The sequence below is a fragment of the Nannobrachium achirus genome (assembly GCF_963921795.1).
Source record: "Nannobrachium achirus genome assembly, chromosome: 24".
Taxonomy (NCBI): Eukaryota; Metazoa; Chordata; class Actinopteri; order Myctophiformes; family Myctophidae; genus Nannobrachium; species Nannobrachium achirus.
Window position 1 is genome coordinate 33,494,353 of NC_137831.1, and position 22,978 is coordinate 33,517,330.

At 42.9% G+C, this 22,978-nt stretch overlaps 1 protein-coding gene across 1 annotated transcript in view; it reads left to right on the top strand.

Annotated features, from left to right (window-relative positions):
* Window positions 1-2,996: 2,996 nt before the first annotated feature.
* Window positions 2,997-22,978, top strand: part of LOC308280236 (myc box-dependent-interacting protein 1-like) — a gene marked incomplete at its 5' end in the record, with an annotated part of 48,380 nt that continues 28,398 nt past the window's right edge. The window contains one exon of the mRNA XM_080720497.1: window positions 2,997-3,077. Coding sequence (XP_080576623.1) covers window positions 2,997-3,077 — 81 coding nt within the window. The remainder of the gene's footprint in view (window positions 3,078-22,978) is intronic.

Genomic DNA, 22,978 nt, shown 5'->3' on the forward strand with positions numbered 1-22,978 from the left:
AGTGGGAGGGAGTCGCGTAAACGCTGCCACGAGGGCTTGCGTTCATACGGCAAGGGGCGTCCCCGCTGGGTAGCCAAAGCCGTTGTGTAGCCCATTTGAGCTTCACTGTAAATTAACCTCTCGGTTCTGGTGTGCCATGTGCTGCCCGCTAAACTAAAGACAGTCGAGTTGATGGACCTCTTGGCAATGAGGACTGGTCAGCTACACTTTCATCTCCCATGCAGAAGGTGGGATGTCTTCGCATGGGACAGGACAAAACCTTGCTACACACACACACACCTCATGGCTGTTTTTAGTCCGTGCAGAAAGAAGAAAAAAGAGTAATGACATTTTACACATTTAAGACTAAGGGCTATATTTGTGTCCATGCCTTACCTCTTATCCCTAAACTTCTTTGCCTTTTTTTTTTACTACTTTGAAAAACATTTTCAAATACGTCAAATAGTCGATCTACATTGAAACGTTGTGAGCTTGTAGATCAGCTATTTGATAAGATAAAAATCTAAATAGTAAAACATGGCAAATGAGTTAAGGCATGGACGAAAATAGGGCCCTAAGACTTCTTCCAGTGGTAAAATCCTGAGTGTTAAGTGAACTAAGTGAAGCGTATAAGAAATGGACATGTACACAGGACTTTAAATCAAATGAACTCACAGTAAAACTCTTGTGGTTTTGACAGTACCAGAGTTAAATTGGCACCGTTTTTTTTTACAGTGCACTCAGGACTTTGCAGTTCAACAGGAAACGTGGATTGTGATGGACAAAATCCTAGCTGGGATCCACCCTGTTAAAACGTTCCCAGAATGCAATGTAAACATCTGCAGACACAACAAAATGCACGATGGGGAATGTTGTGAAAAACTTTCTGTGACAGTTTTGACTGTACCGAGATTGCGTGGGTGAACTCATTCACACAGATGGCATGAGTTGACCCATATCGCAGGAAAATACCTTTCACTCGTTGCCTATATGGGAGAAAATGTTCAGAGAAATAGTTTTACTGCTCTATTTCAAGAGTCCTAAATATGTCCTCAAATGCTTGGACCAATTTTATGTATATTTTGAAAGATGTGAAATGTATTTTCTTTTTTCCCACCCTTTTTTTTGCACTGTGTGGGAAATAAAAAAAGCTAAAAGAAAGAAATATATCATGGAGATTTTCTCCAGTTTTTCTAAAAGAGCTCTATGTAACATTATTGTTTAATATTCCAAAGCTGCATATAAAGATTTAGAAGAAGTGATAATAATCTATTTAAGAGTATTTTGTTGATAGAAATCTAATGTGACGATGTTGTGGGTGATGAGATATTAAGAGATCTATTTTTGGAAATTAAATTTTAAGGAAACCTATTGGACTAATGTTTTTTTTCTCTCTCTCTCTCCACCTCTCTCTCTTCTTCTTCTTGTGTCCTGAGTGCAAGTGCAAATTTGGGGTTGTGTGTGCGTGAGTGCATGTGTGTGTGTGTGTGTGTGTGTGTGTGTGTGTGTGTGTGTGTGTGTGTGTGTGTGTGTGTGTGTGTGTGTGTGTGTGTGTGTGTGTGTGTGTGTGTGTGTGTGTGTGTGTGTGTGTGTGTGTGTGTGTGTGTGTGTGTGTGTGTGTGTGTGTGTGTGTGTGTGTGTGTGCGTGCGTGCGTGCGTGCGTGCGTGCATGTGTATGTTTGTAAATTATGTTAGGCCCCTGTGCATAATGCATAAGGTATCTCATGCGTAAAATGCGCTTTTGCTGACCTCTACTGGCTTGTCATCAACATCTCTTTTATAGTCTGCTCAATATGCCCATTATGTGTGAATTATGCAGTGTTATCTATTACTGTCATATATTACTGTAATATTATTCATTTACCCAGTTACGAGTAATGTAAGGGATTACTCTGCCAAAACAGTAATAAACCATCACTAATGTAAAAAAAAAAAAAAAAAAAAAGAGGGGAAAAAAAATAGTATGCCTATAGCCAGGCCTACATATTTATTGTGGTTGCAACCAGACTATACTTGTCTGACTTTCTTCCATATTTCTTTCTTTCTTTCTTTCTTTCTTTCTTTCTTTCTTTCCAGATAAACTTTATTTTGCTGTGCTACTTCTCCCACAGTTTTGGTGGCACACACTTGGGCCATATGTCAAATCGACCGGCTCTTTTCTTTTTTCCTTTTTTTTTTTTTTTTAGCAGGTGGGGGGTGAAAAAGTAGGCTCATATGTAACATAATAGGCCTATAACATATATTAGCCTACTCTTGATTCCAAGTAATACGATTCCAAGTAATATGCTATAGGCCTAACTTTTCTAAAGAGTAGGCTAATATGTAATAAGTAACAAGTAATATTTCCCATTAGAATTATAGCCTATAATGGCCATATGGCCGTGTGAATCGCATAGTAGTAAAAACAGTGGGATGATTTTAGCAGAAGCGGGTGGAATTGGAAACAGCTGTGTGTGTGTGTGTGTGTGTGTGTGTGTGTGTGTGTGTGTGTGTGTGTGTGTGTGCGCAAAAGAAAGCAACAACAGGTCCGTGTCGACGCTCGCCTTCGACAACAGTTGTCATCTAATTATAACGGTTTCTATTGCTGTGCCTTTAAGGGGACGGGCGATGTCACAAAAGGAAACCCAATATCTCCACATCGGACTAAAGAGCAGCATCAATTAACGCCAGGGAGCAACACAACCAAGGAGACACGGTTTGATTCCGTTGAAGTCCGTCGCGCCCTGGTTTTCTTCCTCGCACCAAGCCCAAAGTTTTAGGATTGTTTCGTGCACGGGTGCGTTTGGTAATTGATGAACCCCGGGCGTGTCGAATTACGCATTACACCTTTAAGGAGCTCTAGGCCGGGATTAGAATTACCCCGTAGCTCCGTCCCAGTCCTCCAGGGGGGTTTAGCGCAGAGGGGAGACCTCTCCCTCCTTTGACCAGCAGTCCTGCCCGACATCAGGGTCTCTCTCTCGCCGCTCGGCTCCACGTTGTGAATTTTTTTGGTGGACCCCCCGAAACTCCGCGCAAACATGGCTGAGACAGGGAAACCGGATCAACTGGGGAAGTTGGGGATCAACATCCAGAAAAGGTTCACCAGAGCGCAAGAAAAGGTATGTTCTTTCGCTTCATAAACACCTGTTGACAATACAATAGACATGTCATTAAACCCACTCAATCATAAAGCGATTTATTGTCATGGGTCTACCAAGAGCGCAGTGCACAGACGCTCTAGAAACTAACGGTCCTTCGTGCACTGCGCTCCGGTGTTTATTATAAGGCGCACTCGTCCCTTCGGTTCACCTCTTAGCTAAATGTCAAACCGCTCCGGGGCCGACGGTGCTATTTGCGTTGCCCCGGGTGTCATCGGTGAAACCAGCGCCCGAGCGGCTACAACGGAAAGCATGGGTGAAAGATCTGGGATCTGATCTTTAGAATGGAGTAAATCGATCGGTAGAAGAGGCTCCAAACTATAGCTGGTCTATTATTGTCTGACCTAATCACTCTCGTTGCTTAAGCCGTCAGGTGTTTACTCTTTAATGACGCCACAACTACAAGTGTCTTCAGTGTCTAGCTAGCAGCAGGGAGGAAATTGTGTTTTGGATGAGGGCAAAGAAAGACGTGAAAGAAAAACATGAAGTAGGCCTACTTATATTGTTTTATTTAACTCTCTCTCTCTCTCTCTCTCTCTCTCTCTCTCTCTCTCTCTCTCTCTCTCTCTCTCTCTCTCTTTCTGTCTCTCTCTGTGTGTCTCTCTTTCTCTCTCTCTTTGTGTGTGTGAGAGAGAAAGAGACAGAGAGAGAGACAGAGACAGAGAGACAGACAGACAGACAGACAGACAGACAGACAGACAGACAGACAGACAGACAGACAGACAGACAGACAGACAGACAGACAGACAGACAGACAAAGAAGTGGTAGGCCCCTCTCTACAGCTGTCTCTGGTTAGCTTGTACCTTCACCACATTAGTCATAGAGCTGACAGACACTGCTATCCCGGGTATCTTTTGAGAAAGGACACTTGGCCATTGATGGACCCAACTGGAGCATTTGATACCCTAAAAATCCTTAAACTGTGTGAAATATTCGAGGGCCTCTGACTGTCTGTCAACCCAGGGACCTCGATAGGTTTCTACCTCTCTCTCTCTCTACCATATCCGGTTCTCTTGGGACACAACATAGGCCTACATACAACAGTAGTACTAATGAGGGCATCAAACCTGCGAGCTCTCTGGCACAAGCTAGTTTCCTAAGACAGTGGTTCTCAACCTGTGAGTCGGGACCCCCAGGGGGATCCCCAAATGATTAGCTTAATGTGCAACATTGTTTTCTCCCTCCACAGTAAACAAACCAACATGAAGTTTACGTGTATATAGATTGTATCTTCACATTTCTAAAGCGACAATTGAAGGACTTTTTTAATACCTCTAACATGACAAATTAAACATTGGCCAAATTGTCAAATATTAGAGGCAGAAATTTGTTATACAAAACGTAATGCCTCAACTCCAAGTGCTCGCCAGGGTGGGAGGTCCCCAGTTCAACTATGATTATGTTGGGGGTCGCAGCCTGAAAAGGTTGATAACCACTGTCCTAAGACTAGGCTATATGCCACAGTGCCACATTCTTACTGATTATACGCCATCCCTGCCTCTGCTATCATTATCTCTCCATCACCATGCAGCTCAGCTGCACATACCTAACTATGTGTTCATTTTGGCACCGGTATCGGATGATGTGGAATTCCTAAAGTACGTTTCCAATGCACTGGATGCTAAGCCCGATTTATACTTCGACGAACGCCGGTGTCGGACACCAAAGAGAATCTGCTATTTTCAGTGGGTGACTGTCATACGATAGAGCATGAATGAGTAGTCATATCTCCCCTTGTTTATGCAGACCTTTTGATTGAGTGAATATTTTATTAGACAGAAAAGCAACGGCACGAAGTACAGTCAAACACTTTGTCTGAAAGGATCACACAAAAAAGTCCAGTGGATCCTCAACAGCACCATTTCTTTGCACAGCAATGGATCATTCATATGGCAACAGATCTGAAGCAACAATATTACTTGATGCAATTAGAAGAGTAGGCTATTTAAAAACAGACCCCTTTCTTCACTTTCTTTAGCCCTCATGTCTTAAATATCATCATGAATATTGACGTACAAACAGTCTAGCTAGCATAACCTTACTGTGTTTACTTCCATCTTTAATGGCAATACTAGTCTGGTCTGACTAATTATTTATGTACTGTATAAAGTTGCAGAAGAATTTGCCCATACTTGATTTATAACTGGTTTCGCTGTTTAAAATGTTGAATCTCTGACTAGAAGTTTAAATCCTGTGTCTCCCACTGTAGTCTCACGTGGCCAGACTGTTGCATCCGCGATTTGGCCAAATGCTCCTCCCGGCATACAGTCTGGCAAACCGGAATAGAAATGATGAGTGCAAGATAAAGCGGATGTGACGCAACCGCTCCCTTGGTGCAGTAGCAATAACATGTCCTACTGGAAGCGTTATGTCTCCTTTCTTTATTTTTTGGGGCATTATTTTGTCTTTCTCTGGTGTTGTTGGTGTTACTTCCATGTTGTTTTCAAACGTTTTCTTAAACTATACACTCATAACAAGAATAGGCCGCTCGAATGACTTTGTCTGAGCTATTGTGTTTCTGTTATATTTCCAATGGGACTACAGTTCAGTGCAGCACTGGCTACTTCCGATACTCGCCGTTCGGGAGCTGCCGTTCCAGACTCTATATAGCATTCGGAGATTGTGGAATAGTTGTCTGGCTACGCGAGACTACTCCCACTGAGACTCTATCAGTTGCTCAGATGGTAGCGTGGCCATCTGGAAGGCAGAGGGGGTTCCTGGTTTGAACCCTGCATGGCTCCTCCTAATATGCACGTCAAAGTGTCCTTGAACGAGGCATTTAACCCCAACTGCTCCCAAATGAGCAGTCACGGTGACTTCCTTGCATGTTGCCTCCTATCTGTTGGTGTGAAGGTATGGGTGAACGTTAGGCAAACATGGCTATATCAAATGCAAGACCATTTACAGTACAGAACAGCTGCGTCACCACCGAGAATTCCCCCTGCTGAGGTTGGTCGTGGTGTGAACAGGAGGTGAGGCCCTTTGGAGGTCTGTCTGACTTGGAGGTACTAATATCACAATGTAGAAATGGTCACTTGCAAGTAAAAGTTTGGTATTCAAAATGTACTTGAGTAAAAGTATTTGGTAATGGTATCAAAGTATACTTAAAGCACCCACTGTAAAAGTACTCATTACTCAGAATGTCCCATTTCACAGGTTTTCAAAAGCATAGAATATACAAAAAGCTTAGCCTAGTTCCAGACCTTGAATCGCTAGCCACTAATGGAGTGAAACGAAATGTCAATTCAGGCTGAGTGTCAGGCTACAAAAAGCTCACAATGCGTCACAAAGCGAGGCTGCGAGGCATTGTGAGTTTGTAGACAAAAATATACAGGGGGGGCTGAAGTCGTTAATGTATGTTTTGTAATAATAATCATAATCTACAAAGTAACTTGTAACTACATTTTCCAAATAATTGTGGTGGAGTAAAAAGTACAGTATTTGTCTCTGAGATGTAGAAGTCAAAGTATTGAAAATCTGAAACACTCCAGTAAAGTCAAAATGCCTCAGTACATTTACTCAAGTACTGTACTACTGACTTATAACCCCTTGACTCTGACCCCAGCAACCCACATTGAATCAAATATTCATCTAAAAAAGGTCACTTAACTCAGTGGTTCTCAACATTTTCAGGCCGCGACCCCCAAAATAATCATATTTTAACTGGGGACCCCCCCCCCCCCACCCTGACGAGCAATAAGAGTTCTATTGTTCTATTGTCAAAATATCTACATGCTCACAACGCCTCGAGTTGCGAGGTGTTGTGAGCATGTAGATCGGCTATTTTCACAATTTCAGCCTCTAATATTTTACAATTTGACCAATGTTTAATTTGTCATTTCAGAGGTATTAAAAAGTCCTGAAATTGTCACTTTAGAAATGTGCATTAACCCTCTGTACACTTAAACTGTATGTTGGTTTGTTTACAGTTGAGTGAGAAAACAAATGGGGACCCCCCAAAATTATTCGGGGACCTCTCAGGGGGTCCCGAACCACAGGTTGAGAACTACTGACTTACTATTTGTTAAAGTTTTAGAATCCTAACTTCCTTGAGAGAAGACGATATGAGGCACCACGGTTTGATACTTTCACTTTTTGCCAAGCTTGTTTCAGGTATGAAATAAAGGCCAATCCCTTTGTCTGTTTCACAATGATGCCACTTGACCTCAGTGGTGCTAAAACAAGTGGGATGACGTCACATGCGTTCATGGATGCTGTAATCAAAAATATATTCTGTGGTGGGAAGTTACAGGATCATAGTTCAAATGAATCATCCTCATCCGCAAAGGCTGGACTAATAGTCGGGGATCCACATGCCCAAAAGCTCAAGGAATAGGGTTGAACCTGTGATGTTCTGCAACACTTTTTATTTCTGTTGTATCTATTAGTTTGGTCATTAAGGTCCACAGAATGAGAGGCCTGCTCTGCCGGAAACGTCGCAAAAGAAAGTTATGGCCATTTGTATATTCACTGTCCCATTGACTCCACTAGAAATATTAAAAAAAGAAATGAAAAATCTGCTTTAAGTAGCATGTGAGGGGTCAAACTAGGGGTTCTTCATCATTCTGAATCCATTGCAAGCATTTGTTTTGCATGAAAAACATTCCTTGGGCAAAATATTGGCCCTCAAAAACTGTGAAAAGTGATGAGTCATCACTTTTTCCCCCTCACTTTTCACAGTTTTGGGTGGACTTTTCTCCCATTTTGAGGGACTGGATCCCCGGCTATAAGCAACAAAACAAGGCCATAAAATGACACTAAATACTAGGTATCAAATACTTAATAGAATAGAAAATAAGAAGGTCAAATAAAACTGACGCATTTCAATAGAATTACTGTGCAATACAATAAATTAGTCCAAAATCTCAATTAAAGTCGCTGGCAAATAAAAAAAGTCTTTTTACAAGAACTGAGCACTGTCTTTGCTGCACACTTGCCCGTGATGCTCCTGATAAATATAGTTTACCACAAGGGCCTTGTCAACATATCAGTCACTGGCCCACGTTATTTTAATACAGGGGGCTTCAACAGGGTGTCCTGTTGAAATACATTTTGAGGCCAATACTTTGTACTTTCACCGGACTTTTACTTGTAACAGACTATTTCCACGCGAGTAAGAAATGTATGCGAGTACTTTTTCCACCTCGGAATTTAACCCCGAGCAGGGGAAAGATGGACCCGTCGCTCTGTCAAGAGTTGAATGAACAACTGAGGAGTTTACAGTGTACCACTTGCATTCTGTTCTGATCTCTAAGGTCCCAGCCCCCCTCCCCCCCCCCCCCCTCTGCCTTACACCTGTCCCCCCCCCCTCCTCCCCTTGCCCTGCATGCCTTCCTGTATAAACGACCACATGGGCGGGGGCGGGGCAGCTAACTATAGACCCCATGCCTCTCTGTCTCGTCACTCTGATGATACACGCCACGACAAGACTGCAGTGGCGGAAGCAGTACTCACATTTTACCTAAGTAAGAGTATCAGTACTGCAATGTAGACATACTCTTGTTTGAATTGTAGATCAGCTTTTTTTTTATTTTTTATATTGATTGATTACTCACGCCATGGAGACTTGAGTTCAATAATAGTTTTAGTTTTTTGTCACATAATGTGATTACAATAAATGTACCCCCATTGATTCCGGATGGGGACCCAAATGCATTTGGGTCCCTATCCGGAATCAATGGGGGTAAATTTACCACATCCATTTGGGTCCCCATCCGGAATCAATGGGGGTAAATTTACCACATCCAAATTTTTGATTTAGGAATGTGACAAATTACACAAAAAGTGAACTACTTCTTTAAAGGCGCTGTCCCACCGCACTTGGAGCGGTTTTTTTTTTCTTTTCTTTTCTTTTTTTGCAGCAAATGACAGCAAACAACATTATTCTCATTGAAATGCATTGGCAGACTCCACCCTCGTAGGTAGAATAAAAGTGCGGTGTGATCGTGCCCTATGGACCAAATGGACTCGTAAAGGGTCCATTTGGTTCCATTTTCTACACTGTCGGAATTATAATGCCCATTTGGTTTCCAAACTATCAATCATTTTTCTGGGGCACCTCAGGGACCACTGGGGGTCCTGAACCCCACTTTGAGAACCACTGTCGTAGAAGATTGTCAGACGGGGGGAGAGAGAGAGAGTGCGTGTGTGTGTGTGTGTGTGTGTGTGTGTGTGTGTGTGTGTGTGTGTGTGTGTGTGTGTGTGTGTGTGTGTGTGTGTGTGTGTGTGTGTGTGTGTGTGTGTGTGTGTGTGTGTGTGTGTGTGTGTGTGTGTGTGTGTGTGTGAGTGAGTGAGTGAGAGAGAGAGAGAGAGAGAGAGAGAGAGAGAGAGAGAGAGAGAGAGAGAGAGAGAGAGAGAGAGAGAGAGAGAGAGAGAGAGAGAGAGAGAGAGAGAGAGAGAGAGAGAGAGAGAGAGAGAGAGAGAGAGAGCATGTTTGCATATATGAATTGGCAGCCAGTTGAGAATGGCTGTGTATTTTGGGATCTGAAATTGAACACCAGTTTTCTGCTATGGCCTCTGTGAAACGGATGGTCTCACACACACACACACACACACACACACACACACACACACACACACACACACACACACACACACACACACACACACACACACACACACACACACACACACACACACACACACACGTTCAGCTCTGCATACCAATACGCGCATGGCCTGTCATGCATCATGCGTGCAGTGTGATGCAATGCTGCATATAAATCACTCTATGACAATTGTCAATTCGCTTTGATCTATATGATGCCAGGTCACATTAGTGTTTTAGCTAACTACCTGTTGGAAACCTCAGACGTCTGGGTTCCCCCCAGCCCTCACTCACTGCAGCCAAAAGATAAGGGTGCATCATAATTTACCAGATAGTCAGGAGGCCGTGACATTAGTATATGCAGTCTACTTTAGGGGAACGTCCCTGTGAAGTAAAAGGTCAGCTAGTTGCTGTTATATCTGAAAGACCTGCCCTGTGTTAACTGAAAGACCCTCTAGCTTGTGTTATAATAACTGAAAGACCTTCTAGCTTGTGTTATAATAACTAGCCCTTACCCGTTCAAAGATATGAGCTCCAAAATGATGTGCAGTGTGTGGGTTATGGGATGTGCACTGTGCACACAGTATATGAGGGATGGAAAGTAACTTTAACTGGTGCTTGCATGATGTACTGTAGGAGCATCAATGTAAGAAACCCGTTTCGTTTAATGGCTACAGAGATACTGTCCCCCCCCCCCCCCCCCAGCCCGCCCGCCCACCCGCCTGCACACACACCCGCCTGCCTACACACACACACACACACACACACACACACACACACACACACACACACACACACACACACACACACACACATACACACACACACACACACACACACACACACACACACACACACACAGAGCTGGTTAAACATTTTGCCTCATGCTAGATGCAGAATAGATGTGCCTCAAGCTAGATGCAGAATAGATAGTAGATACACCATAAAAATGCTAATATACAGCATACGATTTGTGAAAGTGACAAACGGGCTTCACAGTTATGTCAGGTGTGTTCATATGCTTATGGTGATGCGATTTCAGATCAATTGCTCCAGCCACTGAGGAGAAACGCTGTGACAGACACTCACTCAGACACTCACTCAGACAGACACTCAGACAGACAGACATTCGCAAAATTATAGTATAGATTGAAAGAACTTCTAGCTTGCATTATAACTTAAAAGTCATGCTAGCTTGTGTTTTACAGTAACTGAAAGACATGCTAGCTTGTGTTATAATTGAACGATCTGCTAGTTTGTGTTATAACTGAAATACCTGCTTGTGTTATAACTAGCCCTTACCCGTTCAAAGATATGAGCTCCGAAATGATGTGCAGTGTGTGGGTTATGGGGTGTGCACTGTGCACACAGTATACGAGGGATGGAAAGTAACTTTAACTGGTGCTTGCATGATAATATGTAGGAGCATCAATGTAAGAAATACCCGTTTCATTTAATGGCTATAGAGATACTGTGTACCGATCTGCATGATTTTTGGACAACATCTGTAACAGGGCCAGACAACCGCCCACCCGCCTACACACACACACACACACACACACACACACACACACACACACACACACACACACACACACACACACACACACACACACAGAGCTGGTTAAACATGTTGCCTCATGCTAGATGCAGAATAGATATGCCTCATGCTAGATGCAGAATAGATATATATACACCATAAAAATGCTAATATACAGCATATGATTTGTGAAAGTGACAAACGGGCTTCACAGTTATGTCAGGTGTGTTCATATGCTAATGGTGATGCGATTTCAGATCAATTGCTCCAGCCACTGAGGAGAAACGCTGTGACAGACAGACAGACACTCACTCAGACAGACACTCACTCAGACAGACAGACAGACAGACATTCGCAAAATTATATGTTTGATAACGGAAAGACCTGCTAACTTGTGTTATAACTGTAAGGCCAACTAGCGTCTGCAGACGGAGTCATAATTTACTTTGAGGCATCCTGTTTGCTCCAGGGAGCTTCTGACCTGGGTCACGTCATTTCCTCCCCCTATCTGCACTGTACTCTTTAATGAAACACACACACACGCATAGTGTAATCTCTGAGGCTATCAAAGTACTAGTGGTGGTCAGGTCTATCTATCTATCTGTAATCTGTATTCGAACCCGGGTCTCCCAAGTGAGAGTCCAACATCTTAACCATCAGACAAAGGGATATTCCTATGGACCGGATCTATCTAGTTTGTAATAAAACCCTTTATTACAAACTAACAGGACATACTACAATCTCCAGCTACAGTTGATGTTGCTTATATGTTGCTGTGATCATCATTAATCATTAGTCAGAGAAGTAGCAACTTCTACCACTTTTTGTGGTCACATGTTCAGATACTGGATTTCAGGATTTCAGGGTTGTGGCACTCGGCTTCGCCTCGTGCCACAACCCTGAAACAGTGGTAAATCAGCCAACAACCCACTCCCTCTCATGGTAAATGGCTTACTTTTACTCTTATGTACCTTTACACTAGCCTAGTAAACGACCAACTAAGGCTACCTTTACACAATATGTAAACAAAACTTGTATGTACCTTTACATAACATGTAACAATAACTCTTATGTACGTACCTTTACATAATATGTAACAATTAATAACCGTGAACTTGGAGAGTAAGTCACCACAGAGACCTCAGGTTCACACACACACGCACGCACGCACGCACGCACGCACGCACGCACGCACGCACGCACGCACACACACACACACACACACACACACACACACACACACACACACACGCACACTTTGCCCTAAGCTGCCCCATAAGCTTCCCAAAAGCGAGACTTTGATTTAAAGGCACAGTACCACAATTGCTAAGCTTACTGAGACCAGTTGTACCAGGTACCATGCAGTCAGTGGCCGCCGGGGTGTTAAATGTCGACATAGTTTATTTGTCTTGGGAGCTGCACAGTAAACACCGAAGAGGCTTGGGGAAATTGGGTTTGTTTCTTTGAGAGGATGGTTGGCCAGTTGGCCAGGCAGGCAGGGAGACCAGGCCAGGACCTGTAGTTCAGGGCCTTTTCGCTTGTGGTGAACATTTTTGTCAAAATATTTGTTTTTTGCCACGGACATACAAAATGAGAAGACACAAAGAGATAGCCCTGAATGACCATAACAGGTCTGTAACACTGAGAGCGTACAAATGGAACCAAATGGACCCTTACGGGTCCATTTGGTTCCATTTGTACGCTCTCAGTGTTATGGGGGTCCTTGCAAATAAAACATTTTGAGAACCACTAGTATTAGTGGACTCCTAATGTCATAGTACATATAGGCCTACTGTGTGTCATACATATTCTGAAGAAAACCTGGAAACTGGCAATCAGTAATTGGGTCTTATGATGAAAATAAGAAAACTATAATGTAAAAAATAATTCCACAGACAAAACCAAGTCTTGCCATGGACACATTTGTCCATGTACGGACATGATGACCCCTGCTCACGTGAGATTGGACCATATGTGCTGTAGGTGGCATGACAATAAAAACAATGATGTATTTCTTTTGGCAATATTCACATAGGGTGTGATTGGAAAAACAAAACACTTTGCCTCAAGGTCAAGGTTTATTATGAATCAAGTAGAAAGACCTATTTCCAAGCATCCTGTTGTTTGGTTGATTCCTAAGGAATCCACTGGATTCCTTTTCAGTACGGCATCCTAGATTCAAATTGGCTAATGGGAGGGTCTATAGGCTGGACCACGGTCACATCACTGTGACTCAGACAATGCCCATAAACAAACCTAATATATACATATACATACTGTATATCAGCTATTTTCACTAAAATGTTATTGACTTTGGAGGAAATGTGAACGCAAAATCTAAAAACAAATCAATGGGAAAATAGTTTTTTATTTTTTATTTTTTGTGTGCGATATATGGCCGGAGCAGCTATGAATAGACACTGATATTATCCTTTAAAAATATGAAAGAATCGTCATCCACTCTATTGCAAGCTGTACAGACACTGGCCTGTACTTTTAAGTCAGAAAGGTTGGGCAGGGCCTGATAGGATTTCTGATTCTGACCCTTCTGTCCTGTCAAGTTCCTGGACAGGGGCAGGGCCCCTTGACCCCCCAACTATTGGTGGAGCCTGCCAGTCGGGCAGTCAGTCAGTTTTTTTTAATGCTGTTTTTATTGGTCAACAGTATGGGCAGCAGTGTAGATCGCGGGGCTGGAGGAAATTAACCCTTTTCCGATTGGCTGGTGTCTCCATGGAGTGTGACGTGACAGTGTCTGTCATTCATGGAGAACCAACTGGGGGTGTCCCAGTAACTACATCAACAACGACAATGTACACTTGTAGTTTTTGCCACCAATGTTCACCTTGCAGAATTCCTACTGTATGCCTACATGGCCAATATGGGGACACTAGAGTTCATGTGGTTAAAGTTCCAAAGTTCCACCCTGAGAGACACACACGCACACACACACACACACACACACACACACACACACACACACACACACACACACACACACACACACACACACACACACACACACACACACACACACACACACACACACACACACACACACACACACAGAGTCCATGCTGCTTAGTAAAGGCTAAGTATAGACCACAAAGTTAATAGAGATACTACTAACTTTAGCTATAACCTTATCCCAGCCCATGCAAGCTTTGGCCCCTTACCCTAAATCTGGGTATGTGTCCTACTGGGTTTCACCCTCACAGAGCGCCCTGCTATACCTGCTGTCAGGGACGTGCAGAGACTGTTAGATAGGCAGGGTCTGAAATTTCTAAAAAGGCCTTTTGGTGGAAATATCGAAAATAGCAGACCTCCCAGCTCACAACTTGTGAGCTTGTGAGCTTGGAGGTCGGCTATTTTCGGTTTGTGGTAAAACCCTGAACTCAGCATATCAAGTCAATACTGGAGATGTGGTGTACGGCATGGTTTTCTACAAAGAGAGGGCAATTCTTTCAACATAAGATGCTGCATTCAAGTCCAGGAGAGTTCGGAAAAGGCAATTATCTTGAATGCTGCCTTCAAGTATGGCATGGAAAGTGGGCATTTGCATTTCTTTCACCATAGTAAAAACTGCATTCGTGGTCTGGAGAGGGCACTTTTTACAGACAGATAAAAGGGCAGGGGATCAAGCCCCCTTTGATGTCTATTTGTGTATCTGCCTGCCTGCTGTCTACCCTAACCTCCAGTTTGTCTCACAAGCCTTCACTCTCTATGTACCTTGTCATTTGTAGGACACTTTTGTACAGTTTTGGGATATCTTGTAATGTATAGGCATCGCCAAAGGGGCACATTGAAGGCTGCAATGTAACTTTTCTTTGTAAAAAGGTTTTATCCACTCGGTATGGTACTGTAAAAACACAGTTGCGATGGTCGTAGTTGGACTCCCTGCGACATTCAGATACTGTGGTTGGGTATATGACCACTGCTGGTTGACAATGGTGTAAAGTAACTAAGTACATTTACTTAAGTACTGTACTTCTGAGGTACCTTTACTTTACTGTAGTACTCCCAATTTTCAGTACTTTTCCTTCTACTTTACTTCACCTCAGAGGGAAATATTATACTTTTACAACAATTATGTGAAAACTTAAACCTTTTTGTATTTTTGTATTTTTTTTTAATCATTATTACAAAACACTCTAACCACTTCAGCCCCATATATTTCGGCCATTGCAGATCAACAAGCCCACAGTGTGTCGCGATGCGACGCATTGTGAGCTTGTAGATCGGCTGTTTGCAAAAGATTTAATATTTTCATACATTTTGTTAACTTCTTGCCTGCGGGTCGACTTTTAAAACAACATTCTCATTAGCGGCGGCTCTGCCGAGCGACATTAATCGACATTTATATAAAAAGCTTTTTTTAAGCATTTATTTGGGTATTTTGACGGAGCAAATGGGTTCCCTTACCTTCAGCTGGTTATAACGAGAGACCGTGAAAAAAAAGGATACGCTGATGACGTCACCGCTAAACCAGGCCTCGTCTGTTTACAATAGCGTCTGCTAGCCGTTTAGCTCAATACAAACCATCGTCCATTACGCAGCTTCACTAGATCAGATTTTGATTCGGAAATTGTGTGCGTGGCGTCTGTATACGATCCGTTGCCCAGACCGATGGTGGTTTTAGACGATCAAGCACGAATTGAACAGTAATGAGCACATATGGCGTGCCGTTGATTATAGCCGTGTCTACCATTGTGAATCAATGGAGCGACGTCACCTATCCATCCTTCAAACATGGCTTATTCTGAAAGTTTTAGTGTTACGATGGCGCGCTCTAGTGGTCTTTTTGGTGGTGGTTTATCATCATAGCTTTGAAAAAACCCTATCATGTTAATAAAATATAGCTATTTCCCGGCAGTTTTAGCGCACATCCATATTTTAAGTTCGCAGGGAATGGGTTGTTAAATGTGACATTCTGCACAATGAGTACTTTTACTTTTGGTACTTTAAGTATATGTTGATGCCGATACTTTTGTACTTTTACTCAAGTACATCTTGAGAAATGTTCTTCTACTTGTGACAGAGTATTTCTACAAAAAGAATATTTCTACATTTCCATATTGATACCTTTAGTACTATTTTTTCCACCACTGCTGGTTGAGAAGAGGTATTAGGCATGAAACTGAAATCTGGAAATTGTCTTCCCAAAACATGCATGCTCCTCGTGCTCAACTGCAAAACATTTACAGTAGCACTCGCATATCGTCCCCGTCCTATCCCTCGTCATATAAGACTGTTGCACAAAGCTAGTGAAAATATTTTCACTATTTTAAGTTAGTTTTTAAGTTGTTTTTCTTTAAATGATGAATAACAACGGTTTTTGACATACACGGTTCCCACCCGACAACAGCGATACAAAGGACCTGCCTGGGTTTAAATGCCATAGAACAGGGGTCTTCAAACGTTTTCAGGCCAAGGACCCCTTAGTTGAGAGAGAGATGAAGCAGGGACCCCCACACAACCTGTTAATAGATTCCACATAGTTTCATCTTTTGATGGCACAATCATCAGTGTATTTTGGATTCATGTCAATGTGTGTGTTCAGATATTTAACCACTTGAGCCGTCATTACCAAATAAACTTGATCTTTTACTCTGTACTTAGTCTGCTCTTTTTCCCCTCTACACCAAACATCTTTGCCGAAAACAGCTCATCTTTGACGATCTCTGCTATTATTGGCTACAGTTCTCAGAATATGGACACTAGGGTTCAAGTTGTTAATATAAAAAGGATTGGAAGATTTGGAGGACCCCCTGTATTAACTCTGAGGACCCCCTAGGGGTCCCGGACCCCCTGCCATAGGACATGAAAGTTACACAGTGCTCCTTTCAACCACCTAAAGCCTCTATTCTTAGTTGTCTACACTTAAATCTCTTTGCCAAAAATAGTCGATCCATGACGCTTGTAGATCTGCTATTTTTGGCATATGTGTGTGTGTCTGTCTCCCCCCCCCCCTCCACCACTCCCCTCCCCCTGAGCCGAGTGGAGTATTCTTAACCCATTAAAACTGGGAAAGCTTCTGTGTCATTTTATACTTTGGCTTTTCAAAAATGGCATATCTACAAGCTTGTAGCAGATATATATATTTGATGTCCCGAAGGCTAATCTCCGGCGCCGTTGGCCCGGTCGCAGCCAAACTGTGCACACACACTCCCTGGATGCCAATTCAGAACCTCTGCACCACATTTTTCACATGGGCCTGTACTAGCTCCACCATGAGGCAGATTTGAGCAAAACACATTTTTGGACAGTACTTCTACAGATTATGTCCAAAAATCAGGTAGACTAAGATTGGCTTCAAACGTTTGCAGGATTGCTCCGTTTTGACCAAAATGCCTTAAATCATTCCCACTAGGCAGAGGAAGAAATGTCACTTAAAATGATTTCAAAACAGCCTCCTGGTGACACTATAACAGGCCGGTTCGTGTTTTTAGCTATAACTCAACCGATCAGTGTAAAACTTTGTATGCGCACTCCCTAGAGGCCAAGGATCTGCCTTTTATAGCGCCACGAGCCCTATGATGCACTGTATACATCGACTATTTGAAAATAGCCGATCTGTTTTGTCTGATTTGTACTCGAGTATGTGCAGTAGTTAAGTAAATGTACTCAGTTACTTTACACCGGTGGTGTGGATGGGAGGGGGGGAGGGTGTTCACGTAGTAGGGGAAGTCCCCCTGGACCCGTGTTGGCCATGAGAGCATGCAGTGGTGTGTGGGGCAGGATTAAAGGCTGGTGGCAGGTGGCCGCGGTGGTGGAGCCCCCAACATATGTGTTCCAAGTTAGTCATCTGATCAGATTAGCACCGCGACCTTGTAGCCATGCGCCACAACAACATCCTGATGGCCGACCAAAACCAACACATCCTCACCGTGCATTTCTCTGCTCTTCTCTCTCGTCATCGACCCCAGTGTGGTTTAGGGCATTCACAAATATTTGAATATTCGAATATACGTCACTATTCGACGTTGTTCAGTCATAAGAATGAGTTGTCAATGCCCCTGGTGGATGAATGTGTTAATGCTCTATACCAGGGCTTCTCAAAGCTTTTTAGGCCATGACCCCCAAAATAAACATTTTTGAACTGGGGATCGACCCCCACCCTGACAAGCACTTGGAATTGTAGGTATTAATGTGACTCGGTTCCACAGATAAATATTGTGAAAATAGCCGATCTACATGCTCACTGTGAGCATGTAGATCTGCTATTTTCACAATGTTTGCCTCTTGCTACTTAATATTTGACAGTTTGGCCAGTCCTGTCGAATATTCGAAAACTTTGAGGTCGAATAATTCGAATACTAAAATTCACTATTCGTGAATGCCCTAGTGTGGTTCTCAACCTTTTCAGGCCGCGACCCCCAAAAATAATCATATTATAACTGGGGACCCCCCCACCACCACCCTGACGAGCAGGGTTGAGGCATTACATTTTGTATAACAAGGTTCTATTGTGTAAATAGCAGATCCACATTGTTGTGAGCATGTAGATCGGCTATTTTCACAATTTCTGTTTCTCTTAATATTTGACAATTTGGCCAATGTTTAATTAGTAATTTTAGAGGCATTAATAACTTCTTAAATTGTCACTTAGAAATGTGCATAAACCCTACTCTTAAACCATATGTTAGTTTGTTTACGGTTGAGTGAGAAAACAATGTGGCACATTAAGCTAATTATCTGGGGACCCCCCAAAATAATTGTCCTATATGTTGTTATGTTTTGGAAAATTAATAAAACTAGTCCTTACCCGTTCAAAGATATGAGCTCCGAAATGATGTGCAGTGTGTGGGTTATGGGGTGTGCACTGTGCACACAGTATATGAGGGATGGAAAGTAACTTTCTGGTGCTTGCATGATAATATGTAGGAGCATCAATGTAAGAAATACCCGTTTCGTTTAAAGCCTACAGAGATACTGCGCACCGATCTTCATGACAACATCTCTGTAACAGGGCCAGCCAACACCCCCCCCCCCCACACACACACACACACACACACACAGACACACACACACACACACACACCCACACACACACACACACACACACACACACACACACACACACACACACACACACACACAGAGCTGGTTAAACATGTTGCCCCGTGCTAGATGCAGAATAGATATGCCTCATGCTAGATGCAGAATAGATAGTAGATACACCATAAAAATGCTAATATACAGCATGATTTGTGAAAGTCACAAACGGGCTTCACAGTTATGTCAGGTGTGTTCATATGCTAATGGTGATGCGATTTCAGATCAATTGCTCCAGCCACTGAGGAGAAACGCTGTGACAGACACTCACTCAGACAGACAGACAGACAGACAGACAGACAGACAGACAGACAGACAGACAGACAGACAGACAGACAGACAGACAGACAGACAGACAGACAGACACTCACTCAGACAGACAGCAGGGGTGAAAGTGGTTTGAAATTCTTGCCGGAACTGTCATAAATTGGCCGCGCGGCGAAGCTGCGCGGCCGAAAAAAATTGGGAGGCTCTAACCCCCCAAAACCCCTGAAATGCATAGAAAACTGCATTTTGGAACAGTTATAGGCCTACACACAATAAAAACACTACAGGTCCTACACCTGAATTAGGCAACGGCATTACACTTACTGTAACATGAAACATGATTGAAATCCTAAATGAAATATCTATAATAAGCCTCTTCATATTGTTCATATTGTTCATTGTTCCATACAGAAGGGTAAGTATCTATATATTATTATTATATTTATTATATTATTACCCATATTATTATTAATATTATTATAACCAGTTATCTAAAGTAAACTAAGTACATTTACTAAAGTAGTGTATTTAAGTACAGGTTTTAAGTATAGCCTAGCCTACTTTACTGGAGTATTTCCAATACTTTTAATTCTACTCCACTACACATGCAGAATAGCATCCATGCAGGCACAGACACAACGAGTCCTCCTAGAGATGGGATTTATGGCTCTTTGAAGTGAGCCGGATCTCTGGGATCCGTTCCTTTCAAAGAGCCGTTCAAAAGACGGCCACTGTTCATTAGAAAGGAACGGCTCCCTACTGTGAACCGAATCCTATCGTTCATTTCAAAGAGCCGTTCAAAAGACTCTACTCGTTCGCGAACGTCCCACCTCTATTCGCTCCGTGTCAAACAAACACTGAAACGCGAACAGAATGGATCACACTGACCTACACAAACCCACGGGAATAATTTAGAAGCACTTTATCAGAAAATATAGCCTAACTAGTAACACTTGTGTAGCCTACTGTATGTTAATCTGACTTTGGTATAGGCTATTGTTTTCTTCCTGGACGTGCGTTTGTGGGAGGTTATTTAACATGGGATTTTGACAGCTGGCTTCTCCTCGTCTTAACGGAACTCCGTTCCGGCCCCAAATGTTTTAACGGAACGGGGGTTCCGGCCGTTCCGGCTCACTTTCACCACTGACAGACAGACAGACAGACAGACAGACAGACAGACAGACAGACAGACAGACATTCGCAAAATTATAGTATAGATATAAGTGAAAAAAAGATCAATCTGTGTTTTGGGATCCCACTTCCATTCTGCAGCAGTAAACATGTTTGGTGCTACAATAGCACCAAACGGCTAACCATGATGCCTGAATTATACCCATAAGATATACTCATAAGACGGTGGTGGCCATAGCTGAATGGTTAGGGAGCCTGCCTGGGGCCCTGGTTGTCCCTGGTTCGATTCCCGGCCAGGATAGCAATGTCGATGTGTGTCCCTGAGCAAGACTCTTAACCCCTAATTGCTCACGCGCTCCTTGTGGGCTGCGAAGCAGCTGGGTCGGACTGCAAATACTGAATTTCCCTCGCGGGAGGAGTAGGTAACTATTATATTATTATTATGCACCAAGGTGTCATGCATTGCAAATAGAGGTGACATCATCGTACCCGGATGTTATGCTACTGCATGAGTGGCAAAAAACAGAGTCAGTAGGAGTCAGTAGGAGTGAGGAGGAGTCAGGAGGAGTTTCCCAACAAGCACTTGAGTGGCATATGATGGCTTGAGTGGCACTGAGTATCGGCTTGAGTGGCACTGAGTATCGGCTTGAGTGGCACTGAGTATCGGCTTTAGTGGCACTGAGTATCGGCTTTAGTGGCACGCATCGGCTTGAGTGGCACGTATCGACTTGAGTGGCATACGATGGCTTGAGTGGCACTGAGTATCGGCTTGAGTGGCACATATCGGCTTCATTGGCACTGAGTGGCATATGATGCATACCCTCTACAGTTGAAAATAGTAAAAAAGTCGATCCACAGGCTCACCAATCCAAACAAGTATAATCTATAGGCATAAAAGTAATGGTTCAGAGTTTTTTCCCCCCCTTTTGTCTCTATGTCCGGGTCTTTGGCAAAAAGGAAAATGGAATAATATGTGGAATGCTTACATGCTGATTCCAGCTTTGAGTTGTACTTCATGGCATTTGTGCCATGGTGTATGTGTAATGTCTCTAATGTCTTTCTATTTCCGATATAGCCCTATCCTTCCTTTTTTTCATGACAGCCTTCCTCTTTCCTCGTAAACCCTGTTCCCACTTCCTGTTTGGTCGTAGTTTTGAGGCCTTTTCCTGACCTTTAGAAAATGCTTTGGTTTTTTTTGTCGAGTCAGGGACTTGGCAGCTTAACAGAATGCAGAAGTCAGTGAAGGAGAGAGAATCCGTACAACAACAATATTGTACAGTGGACACACGCACTCACGCACGCACTCACGCACGCACTCACGCACGCACGCACGCACGCACGCACGCACACACACACACACACACACACACACACACACACACACACACACACACACACACACACACACACCCTAGCGGCTAGCCCACAGAAACACTCAGTCAGAGTCGTTAGCCTATTATAACACTTCCGCTGTACAAGGAATTCACATTGGACAACAAAGTACACATAGACATGACATAATCAGATGTGATTCGTCAACATGGATGATAGATTAGTCAACAGAGTACATTAGTACATCTGTTGGTGCAGCATGACTACTAACATACAGTAGCTCAGTCTGGGATCCGGGAACCCCCGGCGGTTCTTGTGGCGGGGTTCCAGCTGTGGGCCTGTCACATAATCGTCTAATCGCAATTATGTGAGGTAATCGCCATTATTTTGCCTAATCGTCATAATCAATTCCAAAGTTAAGTAATTAACTGTTTTCTATGGTGTAGATTAGTGTTGCAGAGATTATTAATCTGTTTGAGGTTGAGAATCCCTGGCATACATGACTCTAGTGTTTTGTCTTGGGTATTTATTTCAGTCACATAAGAGCTTTGCTTTGGCACAATCATCAGACAATAACTGCCGGACTACCAATGTGCTCTTGTTGGTATGAATAGTCCAGTGACAGTGCAGCGTTCTGCATTGTATACTAACAGGATAACAATGTACTTCATACTGTAACAGGACAGTCAAGTACTGTACATGAGTACAATTTGGGGGTAGTTCTACTTCACCGGAGAATTTCCAATTGCTGTTACTTTTACTTGTAGGCCTACTCCACTTCATCTCAGAGAGTCAAATATTGTACTTTTACTCCTCTACAATTATTTGAAAACTTAAGTTACTTTGTAGATTTTGATTATTATTACAAAACATACATTAACCACGTTCAGCCCTGGCCTCTATACATATACTATATACTATATACCATTTGAAATAGCCGTTCTACTGAGCTATTTTCAAAGCTATTTAGCTACTTGAGACATTTTGCATAA